This window comes from Arvicanthis niloticus, chromosome 29 (genome assembly GCF_011762505.2).
Source record: "Arvicanthis niloticus isolate mArvNil1 chromosome 29, mArvNil1.pat.X, whole genome shotgun sequence".
Classification (NCBI taxonomy): domain Eukaryota; kingdom Metazoa; phylum Chordata; class Mammalia; order Rodentia; family Muridae; genus Arvicanthis; species Arvicanthis niloticus.
Window position 1 is genome coordinate 2,668,881 of NC_133437.1, and position 22,364 is coordinate 2,691,244.

Genomic DNA, 22,364 nt, shown 5'->3' on the forward strand with positions numbered 1-22,364 from the left:
TGCTGACTCTTCTTTAATTTCTTCAAGCTGATTACGGGCGTTGAGATATTAGAAGAGGGGTGGGGGGAAGAGTAAGTTGATAAGCCTCTGACAAATCAGCATAGTTTTATGGGTTTTCTTTTTCTTATTTTATTGAACTTTTTATTGATTCTTTATGAGTTTCACATCATGTAACCCAGTCCCACATATATCCCTGTCCCTTTGTACCTGCCCTCCACCCCTGCAACTTTCCTCCCTAAAAAAAGAAAACACCCCAAAACAAACAAACAAATCTCATGGTGGAAACCACAGCGTGTCACTGCGTCCCACAGTGTGTACCCTTTCGTCCACAATTCTTCACTTGCAGATGGTTGTTGCCATGAGTCTCTGGTCTGGTTCAAGGCCTCTGGCTTCTGCTGTACTATCAATACTGGCCCCTCACATGCTTCAGCACTTCATAGATGAGGTAGATGTTGGGTGGACCAACTCAAAGCCCTGGATCTGGGCCTGCGTGGTAGCTGAGCTGGTCAGCCCGCCAGCTCTCCTGTACCCACACCACCAGGGCAAGGTCTCCAGCACTGTCCCAGCTAGCTCACCTAATGCCACTGGCTATACCATTACAAATGCAGTCAGTCGTCTGACCAGAGAGTTCTGTGTCATCAGGCAGAATCTTGAAATTGCTGTCACTGTCTTATGAGTTTGCTAGTACAGCACTTCTTGTAGTGCTTGACAACAGACAAACAGAAAACAACTGAATGATCGGGTAGAGTTGGGGGAACTAAGACAAGCCTCCTGACAAAACCTGAAACCTAGACCTTAGCTCTTACACCATGGCTTTGAACAGGTGCTGCCGTTTAGACAGCCCTGCAAAAAGCAGGCATGTGGGGGTCAGGGTCCTGGGTGACAGAGGTGTAAGCAGTGCCCTTGATTTTGTGCACAACTGATCATTAGAGCAGTCAGGGTATTGTAGTTTTACTAATACACCGTGCTTACATGCTGACTTTAGCTGAGTAGTTCATTACAGCAAAAATGGACAGTTGCATCACGTAGTCAGGATTACGCTTTAAAAATTGCATCCCCAACTTCTTTATGATTTCACACAGGTGTTGGTGAGGAATGCGGAGACTCATGGTGATAAAAGAATGTTGGAACTGAATCAAAAGCTGTCGGCACAGTGATCATGGGCTGTGAGACTTAAGTAAGGAACCAAAGAAAACTCTTATAGATGAGGCAGTGAATCAAGAGTTCTCACCAGAACAGCATATTTCAAAATTATAGTTGTATCAGCTGGGTGTGGTGCGGCACCAATTTAATCCCTCACTTGAGAGGCACAGGTAGGTAGATCTCTGTGAGTTCTAGGCAATCCTGGTCTACATAGAGTTCCAGGCCAGCCATCTATGCACAATGAAATCCCATCTTGAAAAGAATAAAGAAACAAACAAAGAAATTTAAAGCTACAGTTTTGATCATCCATTGCTTTCCCTCCTTTTTTCTTTTTTTTTAAATCTAGAGACACTAAAGTTCTAAAGTTAGGGGTGTAACTTTCCAGTAAACCCTCGATCTGCTTTTAATCTGAAAGAAACCTCTGACTTGGTCCATAAGGAAAGTTAATACCCTGATTCCTACTTATTTATTGAACAGTTAATTATAAACCAGTATTTGTTTGTTTCTTTGTTTACGAGACATAGTTTCTCTGTGTAGCCCTGGCTGCCCTGGAATTCCCTCTGTAGACCAGGCTGGCCTTGAATTTGGAGATCCCCCTGCCTCTGCTTCCCTAGTGCTGGGATTAAAGGATGCCTCACTATCTCCTGGCACAGACTGTTACTTTTTACATTTGCATGATATAATGGGGTGCTTTTTGGAGGTTGCCTCTTACAATAAAACCTTTGTAGCCATTTTACAAATAATATGAAAAAGTAATTTTCTTTCTTTTCTTTTTAAATCCCAGAATTCTTCAGACCAAGTCTTGGTGAAATCCACATGTTCTTGTACTCTGTCTTGCTAGTTCCATCTCAGATCCTATCAATGAAGCATAATATGAATGTTTGTAAGGCTTTGACTGCTGATGAATACACTTGTAAAGTTCAGAACGCTCAGTTATATGGTTGCTGATGAATACACTTGTAAAGTTCAGAGCGCTCAGTTATATGGTTGCATTTAAGAACACATTAATGGAACAGTTGGGGGAAATAATGCTGATGATATTTAATTACTCATGCAAATTTTTTTGCTCATGATGAAAAGACATGACTTGAAATAAAACAAAAATCAGTGTCTTATTTTTTCATATTATTAATATGAAATATAGTTTTTAAGTTTCAGGTTTTAAAACTTAAAAGCAGAGTTACCTATTTTTTTCAAAGTGTAATTTATATATTTAAATAACCTATATGTCTCTCACTTTGGATTGTGATTTTAAATATTCCAGTGGGCATGGTAGTGCATGCCTTTAATTACCAGTACTTGGGAGCAGAGGCATGCAAATCTCTGAATTTGAGATTAGCCTGGTTTATGTAGAAAGTTCCAGGCCAGCCAGAATTGCATAGTGAAATCTTGCCTCAATAAATTTTTTTTTCAGATATAAACATTTATTGTACAGTGGTATGTGGCAGTATAATTAATTTTGTATGGGGTTTTTTTCTCAGCCAGCAGGCTCATTGTATTATTTTGTGAAATCCTATGAATTGGTAATATTCTTTAATTAAATTGTATGTCAGAGGTTATTCTCTTAGACAGAACTATAACCTGGAATTTTCCATTTGTGGTGGAACATTATAATCATTGACAGTTATTCAATCAGAAACCTTAGGGTAGGAGGGCCCAGAACTCAGCATTCTGATGGAGCCTCAGGAGGTCTAACACTTGCACAGATCTGAACACAAAGGATCATCTGGTTGTTTGTCCCTGATCCTCCTGGTAAGCTGATCCAGCGTGTACAGCCTGACCCCAAGGCAGCTATATGTGTGTGCCAGAGAAGGCACTGTACAGCTCAGTGCCCACGTCCTTCTGTCTTCTCCTGGCTAGGCTGCTGCCATCTGCCTGTATTAGACATGGTCCCTGCCATCCACCTGCTTTCTGGGGGTATCGTCTGATTCACAAGGTTATTTCCTTCCCCATTTAGATTATGTGGCCCGTTTTTGGTTTAGAGAATGTATTCACTTAAGATTTGTATACTGAGGATCACTCACTGTGTGTGCAGCCTTCGCGCTAGCCCAAATTCAAGTAACGACCTTTGGATTCTTTTGCCAATTCTGGCTTCCAGGACCCTGAGTTTTCTGCAAATCAGGGTAGTAAAAAAATGCCTTTAATATTCCTTCAGTTCATTTTTATTTGCATTTAGAATGTACACATGCAGGTTATTTTGTACCAAACTTGGGATCATTTACCCTCTTCTTTAATAGTGGTGTTAAACAACATTCTTAAAGCTTTGAAACATATCAACATCATAAAGCTGTGGAAAAATGAATTAAAGCTAATTTCAAGGACTAATATTCAGTATTTCATTGTTATTCCTACATTTGATTTTAGAATTATAATGTGTTTTCTGTTATTGCTTTTCTTTACCCATTTAACTACTGTTGATTAAATACTTACACTATCGTTTACAACATGTGACCCCTTTTTAGTGTAGAAAATACCCATAAAACACCACTCATGGTTTTGAGCTATCATGTGGTATAGTTTTTTGTGTGGTAATATTTAACTTTCTTTTGTTGATTAGAGAGTTTTAAAAAAATAACTTTATTGGTTCTTCATGAATTTCATATCATGCACCCCAATCCCACTCATCCCCTCCTCCCAGTCCCTTGAAACCTCTCCAGCAACAGAGAAGAAAAGACTCATTGTGGAAACTGTTGTGTCACCGTGTACCCCACAGTATATATACCCTTTTGTCCGCATTCCTTTGCTTGCAAGTGTTCATTGCATTGACTTGTTGATCCTTATAAGGAAGGCTCTGGCTTCCACTGGGACTTCTCTGGGATCCTCACTGGGACTTCCCTGGGGTATCCTCACTGGGACTTCTCTGAGATATCCTGTTGTCGCCCTGTGTCGTGGAGATCCTGCAGCTTTGTTTCTGAGGGCTGGCCCTTTCATGCACTCCAGTAGTTCGTGATGGGGAAGATGTTGTGTGGGCCAGTTCAAAGCCCTGGAGAAGTATCTGGGCCTGAGAGGTATCTGAGCTGCCGAGCCTGCAGGCTCCCCTGCCATGCCCACAACCAGGGCCAGCTCCACCCTGCTGCCCAGAGAGTTCTACTCTCCTGACTGCCATAGATGGTGTGGGATGAGAGAAGAGAGAAGGGAATTTCTCCCTTGTCCACACCTCTGCCTAGCAGACAAGAAGCAGGGCCAGATCTCCCCTGCTCACACCCTTGGAGCTGGTTCACCTTCAACCTCCACATCCAGAGCCAGCTCTACTGTGTTGCCCAGGTAGGTGCAGGGCCCGCTCTCAAGTGCTGCAGCAGGTGAGGGGCAGCATCAGCTCTCCCATTCTGATGACCTCAGTGTCAGCTCTCTTGCCTGCTGTAGGTAGCAAGGGCAAGCATGGCAGAGAAACTGTGCATCTCTCCTCACATGTCACCACATGGCAGACAAAATAGTGGGGGCCAGTTCTCCCATCCTGGCTACAGTGTGTGTGTGTGTGTGTGTGTGTGTGTGTGTGTGTGTGTGTGTGTGTGTGTGTGTGTTTGTGTGTCTGTGTGTGTCTGTGTGTGTCTGTGTCTCTGTTTAGGGGAAGGGTTGCCCCATGGCACTGGACTAGTGGTTGTCTCAAGCTGGCTTCTTGCCTGGGTCCCATTCAAGGGTTATCTGTCTTGGGCTCACTCCTACCTGGGGCCAAGGCAAGTTTCTTATAGTCTCTGGCTTGCTTGCAAGGTGCTGGACTGGACTGGTAGTCATCTCAGGTTCCTTTTATTTTTCCCAGGGAGTGTTAGACTACTAATCATTCAGTTGTTCATATGTCATAACACTGAACATAGTCATAACCTCTGTTTTCTGTCACCTGATGATGCACATGAGACACCTGCAATCCTCTATGGGCAGGGATTACAGAGTTTTAGAGCAATGTTTTAATTCCTACCTTGTCCAAATACTTTTTAAACTATTTATATGTTCGTAAATACTACTTTTTATTTTAGAATATTTTGAAATAGAAAAATTTCCTGGAGAAATACCCATTGTTGCTATTCATAACAGCAAGGAAGCTGAATCAGCCTAGATGTCTGTAAGCAAGTAAAAGGACAGGGCGGTGTGGCACGTATACACATTGGCTGTAAGGAAAAGTGAAGTTTGCAGGCAAATGAGTGAGTCAGGAAATTATTATATTAAGTGAACTAGCCTTACCAATAAGTAGTTCTATCTAATTCTCGTTTTTAAATGCAATAAATTATACTCATATAACCTGACAACTTCGGTTACATTTGTGAAACTTGTGTTGAATGGAAAGAACCAACTCCTCAAAGTTATCCTTTGATGTGTCCTGCCTTTCTCCCTGGAGGCTGTTGGCCACCAGCCTAAGAGGATGAAGGGAGCAGAGACAGAGCAGGGTTCAGGCAGCTGTGAGTATAGACAGAATGACCCCTGGTGACTGGTGCAATGAAATGAGTCTATTTCATCGTTTTGGGGATAGGTTATATGAGGGCTTTTTTTATGGGTATGGGTGGAAAAGGTTAATTGATAATAACATCAAGTGAACAGGAAGGGCTGATTGGTTATAATACAACACTGAATTATCATGCAGGCAGGAAGCCAAAGTGGGATGTGTGTGCTGAGTGACTTTTCAGACAAGGCCAGCCACCTGTGTTCAGGGACACTCCAGACAAAGGCAGAGATGGAGTGCTGCTAAGAAGAGGGGTGCCCATTCACCAGGCTCATCAAGCCATCCAGTCATGGGGACTGCTCCCTGAATAGCAAGGTACTTAACACTGTGAGCACCACAGGTACACTACAGCATGTGCCCCCTATACACACATCACTGTGCACACAGAAGTAATTTTCATAAACACTTCCAAATACACATACGTACGAGTTTTCATATAAAGGATTTGATTGGAGTTACCCTACATAAGGGATAATGCATCTCCCAGAAGCCGTAGGTTGCCAGATAACAAACTCAGCTGCCAGATGTGAAAGTCCTCCCTTCAAATTGTTGGTCAGAGGGTCCTGGATACCCCCAAACAGTGCAGAACTATTGCCAGTGCTCTTGTTTGTCCAGCAGAACCACATGACATGATGGTATTGTTGAAGACACAGCACTCTTGATCAAGAGACTTAGAGAATTCCAGGTGGTACTGAACAGGTTTCCTGGCTAGTTTTTATAGTGCTGGAAGGTGCTAGGTAGGCTGCTGAGGGAAAATCATCAATAGTCTTACTCATTTGTGATGCCCGTGACATACAATAATGACAGGTATGGCAAGATACAGCCATGGGTGCAATTCTATCACAATTTTTATTGGCGTGACCAACCACTTTCTGATTGTACTTAAGAACCACTCCACAGGGGATACTATAATTCTAGCCAGAAATCATCTCATGGATTGAAACCAAAGGGATGAACCTACTAGCACTTTTTTGCTATATGTCAAACTGCCCTCTAACTTCTTATTCTATATCTATAGATTAGTACAGATTGCAGAACTCACCAGAGAAATTTCAGTGAACAAGCATTAATGCGGAAACTCACAAAACTGGTCAAAATACAGAGAATAAGTATGCGGATTACTCTGGCACAGACAGAACATATCACACTCTCTTCCCAAGGAGCAGGGCCATTTTGGGAGAGAAAGCCAAAAGATAGCAAGAGCCGGAGGTCTGGGAAGACCTGAGCATACTAGTATCTTCTGGACGTGGCAGGACCACTGCACTCATGAACTCACAGCAGCTGTGGCTGCCTGTGCACAATCTAGCCAGTCAGCAGGCCAGCAAGGGGGAAGGAGGGGTTCACTGTAGGAAGAGCTAAGGTGGGAGGAGTAAGGAGAGGAAAAGGAAGAGGAGGAGCAGAGAGAGCAGAGAGGTAGGAGGATGAAGAGCCAGGCAGATATGGAGAGCAGCCGTGGGTAACAACTTATATTTAGGTTAGCTAATTGGGAAACACTTCTAGTTGTATGGGCATATTGTTATTGAGCATTACCAAACATATAAAGCCTTTGATTAAGCATTAGAGTTTCATTCATACTGGGTACCGTGTGGATGGTGGGATGGTCTGGGCAATGCCCAGCCTTGCAGAGACAGCATGGAAGATTGGCAGCACTATCTCCCATGCTGGCGTCTCATGGGTGGCAGCCCGTTTCTAGCTGCGGCAAGCACGTGGCCTCTGGCTGCAAAACATGGTGGCTGAGCTAGGCAGAGTCACCTCAGCTTAGTCAGTAACAGTTCACAAGCCTCCACTCTAGCTGAGGTGCTGGTGACAGTTGATGGCTGAAAGGCTCTAGCAGGCTCAAGCATGGCAAACGTGGCACTGACAGATTTTGCCTTTTACCCGTCTCCTCTCTGTTAAAGCCATTCATTATCTTCCTAAAGCTAGCAACCAAGCTTTATTCCCTTATGGGCCACTTCCTCCACCCAAGGCTGACCACCAAGGTCCAGGTATCAAAGTATTAAAGTCCAACAACCAAAAGACTACTGTTGGCTCACCTAATTAACATTCAGTCAAAATTAAACACCTCATCCTAACACAAGGTTTCCCCTTTTCTCTTTATAAACTGCCATTTGCCCCGGGGCCTCCTCTCTATCCAGAATCAGTTCTTTGTCCCTCCAGGACAAATATTCCTTCCCCATCTCCCTTGTTTCTCTTCCCTTCTCCCCAGTCCTCTGCTTTCTGCCCTTGTCTCTTATTCCCTGCCCTTTGTCCCTCTAGGGCAAACAAATTTCCTTTGAGCTGAGAATTTGGTCCTGGGGCATCCTTCCTATGGTTTCTGTAGAGGGCAGTGTGAAGAGTGTATCTGGGAGGAGTTAGGGGAGACAGTGGTGGGAGAATATGATCAAAACACATTGTATGCACTACGAAATTCTCATTTTTAAAGCATGTTTTATTATTGACTAGGTTTGTAACTATACATGTCTTCTTTTTTGGCCTTTGAATTGCCTATGAATTTATAAATTCTGGGTCTTAGCTAGACTTCTTTTTTTTTTAAATTGGATATTTTCTTTATTTACATTTCAAATGTTATCCTCTTTCCAGGTTCCCCGCACCCCAGAAGCCCCATCCCATCCCCTCTCCTCCTGCTTCTATAAGGGTGCTCCCCTACCCATCCATCCACCCACTCCTGCCTCCCCGCCCTGGCATTCCCCTACACTGGGCATTGAGCTTTCACACAGGGCAAAGGGCTTCTCCTTCCATGGATGCCCGACAAGGCCATCCTCTGCTACGTATGCAGCTGGAGCTATGGGTCCCTCCATGTATACTCTTTGGTTGGTAGTTTAGTCCCTGGGAGCTCTGGGGGTGGAGAGGTATGGTTGGTTGATATTGTTCTTTCTATGAGGTTGCAAACCCCTCGGCTCCTTCTGTTCTTTCTCTAACTCCTCCATTGGGGACCCTGTGCTCAGTCCAGTGGTTGGCTGTAAACTTTGGCCTCTGTATTTGTCAGGCTCTGGCAGAGCTTCTCAGGAGACAGCTATATCAGGCTTCTGTCAGCAAGTACTTCTTGGCATCCATAATAGTGTCTAGGTTTGGTGACTGTATATGGGATGGATCTCCAGGTGGGGCAGTCTCTGGATGACCTTTCCTTCAGTCTCTACTCCACACTTTGTCTTTGTATTTCCTCCTGTGAGTATTTTGTTCCCCGTTCTAAGGACCTAAGCATCCACACTTGGGTGTTTCTTCTTCTGGAGGTTCATGTGGTCTCTGAATTGTATCTTGGGTATTCCGAGCTTTTGGGCTAATATCCACTTATCAGTGAGTGCATACCATGTGTGTTCTTTGGTGATTGGGTTACCTCACTCAGGATGATATTTTCTAGTTCCATCCATTTGCCTAAGAATTTCATGGATTCATTGTTAATGGTGACATTCTATTACTCTAATGAGGGCACTGACATTTTCCAAGCCAAAATGAGTGAAACAAAGTACTAGGATAAACTGTTGCTACAACCCCTGTGCCTATAAACCTTAGAAGAGAAGCCCTTTATTATAAGGCAGAAATAGGTAGGGGAATGGTCTTGGATCTGAGACTAGGAAGGAAAGTTGTCGTCACTCACAGGATGCTTCATAGAAGCTGCCATCCATGAGTGGTTGAATGTGCTCGCTCTTGCAATATGCCAAAACAGGTTGTGCTTTTAACAGGCTCACACAGATTAAATAGAACATTCACATTGTTTTGTAAATCTTAAATAGCTTAACTCTTTAAGCCCCTACATTTTCAATGTCATTCTCTCCCTTTGATCACAAAAAAGTTAGTCATTGTTTGATCTCTATATAGAAAAACATTCTGTATACTAGGCAGTGGTAACTATTTTGGAAGACTTCAATACACTAGTTTAAAAGATTGAAGTGATCTGCACTATTTAATGTTTTTAGAAAATAAAAGTAGAGATCGTTTTTGTAAACATGGAGCTCAGAAGTTTGGAAATTCGGATGAAGCCAGGTGACAGTGAGGAAAAGACGGGGCTCTCATCTTCAGTCTGCACTACAGAGTGTCCTGAGTACGGACATTTCTGGAAGTGCTAATTTCTCTTATGTTTTTGACACAAATTTGTCTGGGCACAAGGAAGAACACAGATGGAACAGATGGTTTTTCATGGAGAAAGAAGGAGAGGAAGTTTCAAAAGGGGGTGGGGTGGGAAACACCGGCTGAGAGACAAGTTTTTATTGATACATGTAAGCAAGATACAATGAAATCAAATGGAACCACTCCATAGACAGATAGAAAGAAAGGTTTATTGTGGATCCAAACTGTCTGACTTTCTCTCAAAAAATAGAGAACAACAAATGGGGAGTGAGCCTTGCAGTTTTAAGGGGACAGGTAGTGGTGGGGGGAGGCGTGTGAGCCAGAACAGCCTGGGAGTCAGAGAACTGGGGAGTAGGGTGCGGGCCAGAATACCCTAGGAGCTAGCATGGGGACTTTGGTCTGTTTGTGTTCATTGGAAACCAGCTGCCCCTGCTGGAGGTAGTTGGATGTAGGTGCATGAGGATAAGAAAATAATGGCTTATCCTGACAGACAGGAACCTGTTTCATAATGTTTCTGAAGAATGCTGAGTAGATTTTACTGCTAGTGATCCTTCTGTTTATCTGGTCAGGACAAGCCCGAGCTGATTCCATTTTGTCATTGAAGACATTGTCAGCAGTGCCGCCATCTTTGGGGGGAGGGGCACACTTTGGATCTAACAATAAGCAGCTACCGGGAGATGGAGTACACTTCAGCCTCAGGACAAGGGCTATCTATACATGTGACTGAAAGGCTCTTCTAAAGGAAGCTCTCTAGACTCCTAGTCACAACAAGAAATGCTGAATAATATATAAATATTAAGAACTAGCCAGTATTAAGTTTTTTTGTGCTAGTCAAGTAGCTTCTGGAAAAATCAAAATAAGATACAGTATCTTGACATACTAGCCAGTCGTGTGCTCCAGCCACGAGTGTTTGTGCTCAGACACACCTGTTTTGCATTAGCTATTTCCCACTAGGCTTTCAGTACCCAAGAACCCATAGGGAGAAATAGATTGAATACCCACTGCGTGCCAAACTCATTCTTTTAATCTCACATCATTTTGTGTGATACATTTTCCTACTTTAGAGTCAGAACAGAAAGGATCAGAGAGGTTCGCTTTTAAACGTGTCTGCTTACGCAAGTCGAATCTACCTAAAAATCATTTGTATTGTCTCTTTCTCTTCACTGCTGTAATTCAAAGAAATGTAGGAGGGTGAAGGGGGCGGGGTGAGAGTCTGCCTTTGTTATCTTAACAAGTTGTATTAAGAATGTATCCTAACCATTTGGGACGACCTGACTTTTAGAGTGGAACATGAAGAGGAAAGCCATGCCCTTCCAGAGCAACCACTAAGTAAATGTGAGTGTTTGTAGCCATAGAGAATATAGGCTCAGTTCTGAACCTCATAGAAAACCAAGGCCAAAGTGAGCGAGTTGTTTCATTTAATCCTTGCTGACCTCATAGACTTTGTTCTTCTCTGTGTTTTTCTAACTTATTCCTAAATCTACCAATTTTTTTTTTTTTTTGAGCCTCATATTGTAGTACCGAAACACTTGAGTGGTTTGGGTGGTCTTTGCACTACAGTGCCAACTATCCCTTCAGAGGAGGTAGCTGATAAAATCGTATGTGTATGTTCCTTTTCTCATTATTCTTCTATTTGCCCATCCTACATTTCTTGAAGATATTGTGTTGGTGTCATCAATGTATGCAAATCTTTTATTTAAAAGACTTAAGTGGTGGACTGTATAAGACAGACAAAAATTTAAAAAAAAAGTCCATGATTCAGGGGTGGTTGAGTTGCAGAAGTGTGGGTTTGTCCAGTACCATGTAGGTGTTACCCGTTTGAACTCTATTCCTGGACACGTGTCATATGAACACAATGTATAACTCTTCTGATGAAGCATCTGCTAGCTGCTGCTTGGCATAAGAGCTATTTTGTTCCTTTTGATAGAGTTTGTTAAGGGAGGAAACGGGATGTCTTGCAGATTGACATAATCTGCTTATGGAAATAATGTATATAATGCTTCTTCTAACTAGGAAATAGTTTCGTTGTCAGTAGAACATCCAGAAGAAATGTCTATTTTCTTTCTCTCTGCATCTCTCCTTTGCTAGAATTAGTAAAAGCAGAAGTATTTTTTTCATTCATACTAAATCTTTTAAGCACAAATATTTTTAGATAATGATCTGAAATCTGGGCTATATAAAGAGTACCACGGACCTCATCTTTTCTTAGGAAAGTCAAATGCTCTGTTTATTAATAGTAAATGTCTAGTCTTCACTAGGTCAGACTCTAAGGTGATCTGCTTGTGTTTAAAAAAAAAATACAAACTGCTGTTTAGACCAAGTTCTCTGGACTGGTGGGTTCATATCCTGGCTCCGTCTAGTAACCTGACCTGACCTGCTCTATCTCTCTGTTGTGATTAGCATCTGATATGAATCCATTTAGACTTCCTTGAGCAGTTCTTAATACCTGGTATATGTTCCCTCTCATCTTTCAGTAAACTTCAAGGCAGGTGCAGTATTACCATCCTATTTGACAATAAGGAAACCAAAATTACAGAACAAATCCAAAACCACCCAGTGGTGATTGTGGCACAGGATTAAATTTGGTGTTTGTAGCATTCAACATTCCTCAGATTCTCTGACAACTAGTAGATTTCCCCCACCCCACCCCTCATTCCTTTTTAAGACTGTTGAAGTGGACCTGGCTCATGAGGTAGTGGTCAATCATCATTTCAGATTCAAATTTGTCGTGTGTACATATACCTTCTGAAAATGAAATAGCTATATTCTACCAAAGAGTCAGATAATGACATGACTCTGTAACAAGATCTAACATAATGTTAACCCTTTCCACAAGCATGTGTGACTCTGGTCTCCCAGAGAGAGAGAGAGAGAGAAATGCATTGTGGGACAAGGTGCAGGCGATCTATCTCCCCTGTTTCCTTTCAGCAGCCCTGCCTCTCTGAAGAACTCATCATTCTCTCTGTGTTTGAAAAGACATGCATTCTTTATGAATTCTTTCTTCTCCTTATGAAATAGAAGAGGAATCAAGAAAACATTTAAGTTGTCATTCTGTGCTTACAAACTTACATTGGAGGGTGGGTCATCTTTAGCAGGTGCAGCAAGGACAGTAGCATGGTAATGAATCACTGCCACCATCTGCAGGCAGAGACCAAGACCTTCATCTGCAGTCACAGCCTCTTGCCTACCACACTGCTTCTCCTCCACTGCTGATTACATCCTTACCTGGGCATGCCTATTCCTTCACAGTCAGTGTTCACCTACTTCCTCTTACAGTATCCATGCCCCTAGGCCCATGGTACTCACACTCAGGCAAGACTTTCCCACTCATAACTCCAGTAGTAACCTTTGCTAAGTGACGCCCAAAGCTAAATTCAGAGTCTCGATTTTTATCCGGGCCCCATTTTCCTCCTTAACCACTGGACACATAGACCTTGTCCTGCTGTGTCATTTCTCTTTCAGCCCAACTGTGCTTCCTCCTCTCTGTCTGTTCTGCATATTCCAGGCAAAGGAATCTCAAGTACAGATCTCAAATACTCTTCTATGTAAATCACTTGGGGCCTACTATGGGCCCTTGGGTTAAAGCCCCATTTCTCAACATGAATTACTAAGTCCTTTGTGGTTGAGCCCCACACACACCCTCAATGTTCTAAAGCTCTCTCTTTCTCTACCCACTTCCTGCAGGCCCCCCCCCCCTTCCCCATCTCGCAGGACACACGCTAGGCTCTGACTATACTGAACTTCTTGATGTTCATGGATGTAGTCTCTTGTCCTCCAGACTGGGCTCACTCTACTCCACTCGAATTAGCTCCCATCACAGCCGTGCCCATGTGCCCATGCATTTGCAAATGTAATTATTTCCATATAGTGTTACTTCCTTAAGAGCCAGATATTAGCCGCCAATTAGATATTTCGTTAATACATGAAGTCTGCCTTTCTGTGTTTGCAGGCAATTCATCTGTAGACTCAACCATCCGTAAAAAGTATTTTAAGACTTGAACTGTATAGACCATGTACTTCTTTTTCTTATCATCCCTGCTGCCCATGTCAGTAGAAGAAAAGGTTTAGCAAAACGATATAGCACTGACATTCTGACATGGCAGTAGTCTAGTGAGGTTTAAAAAACATGGATAGCAAGGGAGGTGGCTGAATTGTGGAGTGTTTGTGAAGCCTGCTTGAAAACTTGGGGTCACTCCAACTTATGAATGGGATATTTGTGCCGGGGTTCCTCCTGTGGTTCCACATCCTCTGTTCCTCTCTCTCAGTGTGTCCAGGCATTGCTGCACACCAGGCTGGAACCAGAATAGGTGGGGTCTGCAGGATTCTGGTCTGGCTGGGAGTGAGTCCCAGGCCTGCAGTGGGAAGAGGCTTCTCTGACAATGTTAATGAAGCGAGCTCTCTTACGTGATCTTAGCTTGTGCACATACCTTTATTTGGGGTGGACAAGGTCTATATATGAACCTTGAAGAGTGGGAAGGTATTTTCTTCTTAAGGTGAAGTTTCATTGGCTCGAGTTTAAAGAACTATGAATGCTTCATTCGTATGGAGAGCCATTCTAGGAATCCCATGTACTTGCTAGGCAGATTTTTTTTTTGTAAATGTTGCTCTTTATTTTTTTATGTTTTTGTATTGAATATTTTATTTACATTTCAGATGTTATCCCCTTTCCCCATTCTCCCCCACCCAGAAACCCCCTATCCCATCCCCTTTCCTCCTGCTTCTATGAGGATATGCCCCCACCCACCCACCCTTGAATTCCCCCACACTGGGGCATCCAGCCTACATGGGACCAAGGACCTCCTCTCCCGCCTATGCCCAACAAGGCCATCCTCCCCTACAGATAAAGCTGGAGCCTTGGGTCCCTCCCTATGTGCTGCCAGGCTGGTGGTTTAGACCCTGGGAGCTCTGGTTGGTTGGTATTGTTGGTATCCCCATGGGGCCTCAAATCATTTCAGCACCTTCAGTCTTTTCTCTAACTCCTCCACTGAGAACCTCATGATCAGTTCAATGGTTAGCTGTGAGCATCCTCCTATGTATATGTCAGGCTCTGTCAGACCTCTAAGGAGACAGCTATATCAGGCTTCTGTCAGCATGTACTTCCTGGCATCCTCATCAACATCTACCTTTGATGACTGCAAATGGGATGGATACCCAGATGGAACAGTTTTCAGACAGCCAGCCCCTCCTTCAGTTTCTGTCCTACATTTTGTCTCCATATTTGCTCTCATGAATATTTTGTTCCCCCTTCTAAGAAGGACTGAAACACCCACACTTTGATCTTCCTTCTTCATGAGTTTCATGTGGTCTGTGAGTTGTATCTTGGGTATTGTGAGCTTTTGGGCTAATATCCACTCACTTATCAGTGAGTACATACCATGTGTGTTCTTTTGTGATGGGGTTACCTCACTCAGGATGATATTTTCTAGTTTTATTCATTTGCCTAAGAATTTTACAAATTAATGAATTTTTAATGAATTTAATTAATGAGTTTTTAATAGCTGAGTAATGCTCCATTGTGTGAATGTACCACATTTTTTTGTATCCATTCTTCTGTTGAAGGACATCTGGGTTCTTTCCAGCTTCTGGCTATTATAAATAAGGCTCCTTTGAACATAGTGGAGCATATGTCCTTGTTATATGTTGGAACATCTTCTGGGTATATGCTCAGGAGTGGTATAGCTGGGTCCTCAGGTAATGCTATGTCCAATTTTCTGAGGAACTGCCAGACTGATTTCCAGAGTAGTTGTACCAGCTTACAATCCTACCAACAATGGAAGGTGTTCCTCTTTCTCTACATCCGCCAGCATCTGCTGTCACCTGAGTTTTTGATCTTAGCCACTCTGACTAGTGTGAGGTGGTATCTCGGGTTTTTTTGATTTGCATTTCCCTGATGACTAAGGATGTTGAACATTTCTTTAGGTTCTTCTCTACCATTCCAGTTTCCTCAGTTGAGAATTCTTTGTTTAACTCTGTACCCCATTTTCTAATAGGGTTGTTTGTTTGTAGTTTAATTTCTTAAGTTCTTTGTATATATTGGAGATTAGCCCTCTATTGGATGTAGGATTGGTAAAGATCTTTTCCCAATCTGTTGGTTGCCATTTTTTCCTATTGACAGTGTCCTTTGCCTTACAGAAGCTTTGCAATTTTATGAGGTCCCATTTGTCAGTTCTTGATCTTAGAGCATAAGCCATTGGTGTTCTGTTCAGGAACTTTTCCCCTGTGCCTAGGTATTCAAGGGTCTTCCCTACCTTCTCTTCTATTAGTTTCAGTGTATCTGGTTTTATGTGAAGGTCCTTTATCCACTTGGACTTGAGCTCTGTACAAGGAGATAAGTATGGATCAATTTTCATTCTTCTACATGCTGACCTCCAGTTGAACCAGCACCATTTGTTGTAAATGCTGTCCTTTTTCCACTGGATGGTTTTAGCTCCTTTGTCAAAGATCAAGTGACCATAGGTGTGTGTGTTCATTTCTGGGTCTTCAATTCTATTCCATTTATCTCCCTGGCTAGGCAGATTCTTATTAGGAAAGAGGAAGTTGCCAAGGACCATGTGAAATTCCTCAGGTAGAAGATTGGGGGTCGGGTTCCCCAGATCAGGCAGAGAAGAGGAAGCCCATGTAAGAAATGGGAGTCCTCCATTTTGCTCAGAGGAACTATCTGAACCTAGTAGACTACAACTTTAGTAGCGAGGTGCAGTGTACGAACAAATAAGATATAAGAATTTGCATAGGTCTTCAAATGCTATGTGATTTTACGTGAGTTCAACATGTATGGATCATCATGATGGGAAAGGACAACCATATTTTCTACAGCTATGTGTGTGTGTGTGTGTGTGTGTGTGTGTGTGTTCATGTACTTGTGTAGACATTTAAGGCTAGAGGAGGACATCAAATATCCTACCTCTGTTCACCTTTTTCACTTGAGACAGGGTCTTTCACTGAACCTGGGGGTTATACTGGTGCCAGCTTGCTCCAGTGATCTTCCTTGGCTCCCGCAGATGCCGGCATGGACATGCCAACTTTTTATGTGGGTGCTGGAATCTCAACACAGGTCTTTATATTTGTTCAGCAGATATTCTCATCCACTGAGCCATCTCTGTGTCTCCCCTTCCCTTATACTGTCCCTCCGTTTTGTTGTCTTGCTATGTGGAAACCTTTTATTTGATGTAGTCAAAGTTTTCTCACCCCGTGCTTTGATCCTATGTCCAACATGTCACTGCTACAACTAATGTCAAAAGATTTCCAGAATATTTTCCAAGAACAGGTTCTAATACAGGGAAAGCAAATGCTGGGAGGCAGCAGGACTTACACTGTCTGCGACTGTGTAAATGGTGTGAGTATACATAAAGCACATGAGCTACTTCATCGTATATTCTGCATGTGATCCCAGAGTTCCAGTGTTCCAGCATTAGCCTGTGTCTGTGGGGAGAGGAGCTCCACATTTCCTAAATCATTAAGCAAAAGCATTTGAGATGGAATAAGTGCCATGCCTCTGCCTTGACCTTCTCTCAAAAGGGAAGCTCATTCATGCTGACAAAACTTTTGAGTGAACTTAAATGGGATAATGCAAGTCCAGTCCTCCAGGGTCCCCTGAACAGAGGTTAAATTGTTGTGTAACCATCAAAGTTTCTTCAGCTTTAGAATCCCTCGTGAGTATAAGTCTTGGATGTGTCTTTACAAGGCTTTGAGGAGCTTTTTGTGTATTATACAACAGGTTTGGAGTTGTAATTATGTAGGGTCAGAACATGATAGAGAGTAACGAAATTAAGGTAAAAGAGGGGAATATTTAGTAGATGGTTTCAAATTGCTGTCTAATTCATGATACCAGTTTATAGGCTCACCAGTGCTCAACGAGAGCTTTACTTCCTTTCTTGCACATGTTCATGAAGTATTATCAACTAACTCACTGTCTGCCAACCTAAAGATGGTATCTGAGTTTCCTTGATTTTTTGAGAGCGAAGTTGGCCATTGTTCATCCTTCCATTGTTATTATAATTTTCTGTCACTTACCTAGTCATATCCTGTGACCATTTTGAAAATAAAATTTTGAATATATTATTTTCTTGCTGATTTACAAACATTTGTGATGACTTGGAGTATCAGCTCTTGATCCTCAGCATGAAATTTGATTACACACTTTTCTATTTCGAACTCTTAAATCTACTGTGAAATTCCCTCCAGTTACAGAGCTAATGGTGTGCCATGTATACACTAATAAGAGTAAATAGAGATATTTTACATGATTAAAAAATTAGCAAGGTGGGTGTAGGGGAAATATTTGGGTGTTAAAATTGCTTTATTTTGGGAGAAATTGTTACTATTTTTAGAAATCTACAAAACAAAGAAGGTTCCTAAATCTGGTAATGGGTTCACTTGTCAGGTTTATAAAACCTGTGGGTAGAAATTAGTCCTCATTCCAACACAAACAGTGTACCATCAAGTAAGAATGCCTTATGCTAATAGTTCCCATAATGATTAGCTTCAAGTGTCAACTTGACACAACCAGGACTTATCTGGGAAGAGCAACTCAGTGAGAAATTATCTGTAGTTTAGATGGCATGTGGATGTATTTGTATGGAGATGTTTTAAATTAATGGATCTGGGAAGACCATGCCCACTATGGGTGATAACATTCCTTAGGCAGGTCATGAACTGTAGAAGAGTGGAGACAGCTGAACACAAGTAAGCATGAGAAATATTTATTCATTTATTTCTCTCTGTTCCTAACTATGGATGTGATAGGACAAGCTGCTTCAAAGTCCTGCTGCTTGATTTCTCTTCAGTGAATTGTAAGCCAAATAAATCCTTTCTCCCTTAAAGTTGCTTTTTGTTAGGGTGTCTTATCACATGAACAGAAATGAAACTATAACAGCTCTATATTTAAGCTGTGTGTTTTAGTTTTATAGGAAACCAATATTTTTGAGTTATATCTGATAAGCATCTAGGCCAAATATTGTGGGTTCTTTTCAGTGAAAGCTAGTATATAATTTTATTTTGCAGGGGTTAGTACAATTTTGACACATATTGAGTATAATGCCAATACATCTTAAATATGCATAAGTAAGACTTACTATAGACATAGGTATTGTTAGAAAAGAGAATTTTCTGGGTCAGAAAGTATAAATTATCCGTCTGATGTATATGTCCCACAAATGTTGCCCTTAGAGTTTATGAAATATTTCATGAATCTATAAGCTATTTTGATCTCAAATGCTAATGCTAAATGAGATTTTTTTAAAATGAGATATGCTTTATAATAACGGACAAAATTCATGTTAGTAATGAATTGTAACCACATAGTGGTTGTTATTTCCAAACATAATCAGTCATCTAGTGGGTCTGCTATATACCCGAACTTATTTTATTTATCAGGTACATGATACAGATTATGCTTTTTTTACTTGTGGGCAAATAAAAATATAACAAAGCATGCATGAAAACAAATTTCTTAATTTTTCATTAAGAAAATAAAGGCATCATGAAGCTTTTTGATTTATTGTGTGTTTTCTCCCCTGAAATGTCGATTTCCTTTAGAGGTGATAGGAAACACCAGAAGTAGTATCCTAAAGATATTAATTTTCTTCTTCAAAACTTTTCCCAACAAACCGTTGCACCAGCTGCTGGAAAAGAAAGTGCCTTCAAAGTTACACTTCTTGGAGTTCCACTATTTTACGCTGTAATTTCTTTAGGTCTTTCTGTACTTTATGTTTCTCTAAATCCATTTTTGTTTTCTGTATTTGCTGGAGAGAATTGAGGGAGTCATGGATCGATTTAAATCCTAGAAGAGAAAGGAGAACACGTGTACTAGAACAATGCACTGGCTCTCCCCGCCCCCTAATGTGCTCTTCACCAGTACATCCGTAATTGATCAACCTTTAATTCAAAGACCATTAAATTCCATTAAGACAAATCTAAAAATACACAGATGAATTAGCTCATAGTAGCTTAGCTGGATCTGGCTTTATATTGAAAACTTTTCTTTCCTCTCTCTTTAAAAATACTGGCTAGCAAAATAATTCTTTCAGAGGAAGTTTAAAATATTTTCTTCTCTCTGTAGGCTTTGAGAAAAGATTCGTGGGCTTCAAAAAAATTCTTGTTACTCCTTTAACAAGTAAGCAGCTTGGAGGAGCTAAAGAGTGACTGCCTGTTGCCCTCGTCTCTCTTGGAGCTTCCTATCTGTTCTCATGTCTCGTCGTACCTCATGACCACAGGTCTGTCAGGCCACAAGCTCAGAGCCTACATTCCAAGGTCTTCCACATAGTTGTTTATTAACATCTTTTTATTCAAAGCGTAAAGGAGTACTCATTTGTAGTCTCTCTTTGCTACCCCCCCCCCCGCCCTTAGTAAAATAAAAACTAAGGCTGAAAAATTCTCTTCAACTCATCCTAAGCAACAATGAACATAGTTAAATAGGAAACAGGTACTGAAATGAAATCGGAAGAAGGTTCCTTGTTGGAGGAGTTATTTGAGTCTGTGATATGATTTCTGTCACAAAGTTCACTATTTTAACTTGGCTGTAGGAGGTGTGGTTATGGCTGTAGGAGGTGGGACTATGGCTGTAGGAAGTAGGACTATGGCTGTAGGAGGTGGGACTATGGCTGTAAGAGGTAGGGCTATGGCTGTAGGAGGTGGGGCTATGGCTGTAGGAGGTGGGGCTATGGCTGTAGGAGGTGGGACTCTGGCTGTAGGAGGTGGGGCTATGGCTGTAGGAGGTGGGGCTATGGCTGTAGGAGGTGGGGCTATGGCTGTAGGAGGTGGGGCTGTGAGGGTTACTTTCTTTAGGTAGCACATTCACTTATGTACCAAGAACACTGGGTGGAAGGAGGTGCCTCCAGTGCATCGCTGTGGGACCAATTTTGTGGAATCTACATATATTTTTCTAAACCCTGGAGAACACAACACAGACTAGAGCTTTCTCTAATAAAGGAGCCTTGCATTCTTCAGAATTCTGACTCAAGACAGATGGCTGCTCCACAGCCCCATTCCTTTTCCTTCTCTTTGAGTAAGATGAGCCTTTCAAATCAATCCTCTTTGAAGTCAGCTCAGCTGGACACTGCCACCTTTAGCCTCCTAAGAAGAAAAGCAGTCATTACAAGGACTCTGCTAATTCATCTCTTCCTCACTTCTAAAGGTCAAGTTGCCAGGCTGACATCTGTCTAGCACCACTACCTGCAATTCAATGAGAAGGCCATTTGACTTAGTCTCTCAAGTTCATAATGGAGCTGCAAGTCAGGTCTTTGTGAGCCCAAGAACTTGCCATCTTGCAGATTTATGATCCCCAAATCATAGTAAGTAAAGCATCTCACCGCAATGGCAGGCATGAGACACAGGCAGGTGGAAACGAAGACCATCTACTGACAAAACTACCTTCAGTATTATGCGAACCTCCTATAAGATGTTTAGGGAAGCCAGGTTAAATGCATGATGATGTCACTAACGACCAGACCCGCTGAAAATAGACACTTGAAAACAGAAGGAGAGGGGAAGGGAGGGAGAGAAAGAAAGGGAAGGCCATGTGTTCTTTGCTCACCTGATTGATAGTCGTTTTGCATTTTCTCTAGTTCCCCCCAGATCCGCTTCTCTATTTGGCTCATTTTCTTGAACACTTTATTTTCTATGGCCTTTGCTTTGTTTACTTCTGCCTCCTGTTTCTGGGAATTAATAAAATTCTCCAACTTGCTTGAAAGTTGAAGCATTTTTTCTTCCATCTTATTCTCGGACTTTTCCTTAAAATAAATTTAAAAACGAGAGAGAGAGAGAGAGAGAGAGAGAGAGAGAGAGAGAGAGAGAGAGATCGATCATGTGATAACACTCCAAACCAGAGCAGCAGAATGGAGTTATGCTTCAGTTTAAAGAAAGGACTGTTTTTCTCCTGGAGAACATGAACATTGTGTGTCTCTAACTGTGCTGCTAAGTGTGAGAGTCAATTGCTTAGTTTGACTTTGTCGTTTCTTTTGTAACACTACACATTATGTAGAGGGGCTGCTATTGCTGACATACCTGGAAGGCTTGGAATTTTAGTCTGATGTTTAAAGAAATATCACCAAGGAAGATAACAGGCAGCACGTTCTCTAATCTCCTTGGATGTGCTCCTAAGCGTTGTAACTAATCTTCACTCTATAGAACCTCAAATCTCCATGTGGACCCCAATCAATGAAAATGGTGACTTTCTACTCCAGGCTGGGTTTTTTGTTTTGTTTTATTTCGTTTTTTGGTTTTTTTTTTAATCCCCTAGGTCATATCCCTCCTCTAGGAGTTCTGATTTAATTGGTGTATGATGGAACTCAAGAATTAATACAGTAGAAATGCTCCCAAGTGATTCTAGGGTGTGAGTGTGGGTGCAGCGACAGCCTTAGACCTAAGGCTTTCCACAGAGAATCAGGGAGGAGGGACTGGGCCCAAATGCCATGTCTCCTGTGATTCTATTTCCTGCTGCTTGCTTTAGGAATGGTGGATTCAGTCTCTCTCTTCCTCTCATGATGACCCAGGCTCACCCACTACTGCTTATAAGTGGTAGAGGGCTTTGAGTACTTTGGGAGTTGAAGAACTTGCAAGCTCACTTGACAGCCATGAATGTAACTATACAGGCTTTGATGGCCACAGCAGTTGTTTCTGTCCAGCTTTTGGCCTCTACCTTGTTCAGTTATATGTAGACTCAGGTATGGGCTAGAGACATTGTTTACTGTGTTGCTGGCAGTCCCACTCAATGAAGTTCTCAAGACAT

General features: G+C 42.0%; 2 protein-coding genes and 1 pseudogene across 14 annotated transcripts in view; 1 reads left to right on the forward strand and 2 right to left on the reverse strand.

Annotated features, from left to right (window-relative positions):
- Positions 1 to 3,648, forward strand: part of Skic3 (SKI3 subunit of superkiller complex) — a 102,954-nt gene extending 99,306 nt beyond the window's left edge. For all 12 annotated transcript variants that reach the window (XM_076927028.1, XM_076927027.1, XM_076927026.1 and 9 more), the window contains 2 exons: positions 1,083 to 1,177; positions 1,928 to 3,648. In XM_076927028.1, the coding sequence (XP_076783143.1) occupies positions 1,083 to 1,157 (75 nt within the window). In that variant the 3' untranslated portion in view covers positions 1,158 to 1,177; positions 1,928 to 3,648. The remainder of the gene's footprint in view (positions 1 to 1,082; positions 1,178 to 1,927) is intronic.
- Positions 3,649 to 4,902: 1,254 nt separating this feature from the next.
- On the reverse strand, positions 4,903 to 5,020 carry LOC143440522 (small nucleolar RNA SNORA17; annotated as a pseudogene).
- Positions 5,021 to 18,591: 13,571 nt separating this feature from the next.
- Positions 18,592 to 22,364, reverse strand: part of Fam81b (family with sequence similarity 81 member B) — a 58,665-nt gene continuing 54,892 nt past the window's right edge. For both annotated transcript variants that reach the window (XM_076927039.1, XM_076927040.1), the window contains 2 exons: positions 21,171 to 21,366; positions 18,592 to 19,418 (listed from right to left, as the gene is read on the reverse strand). In XM_076927039.1, coding sequence (XP_076783154.1) covers positions 19,285 to 19,418; positions 21,171 to 21,366 — 330 coding nt within the window. In that variant the 3' untranslated portion in view covers positions 18,592 to 19,284. The remainder of the gene's footprint in view (positions 19,419 to 21,170; positions 21,367 to 22,364) is intronic.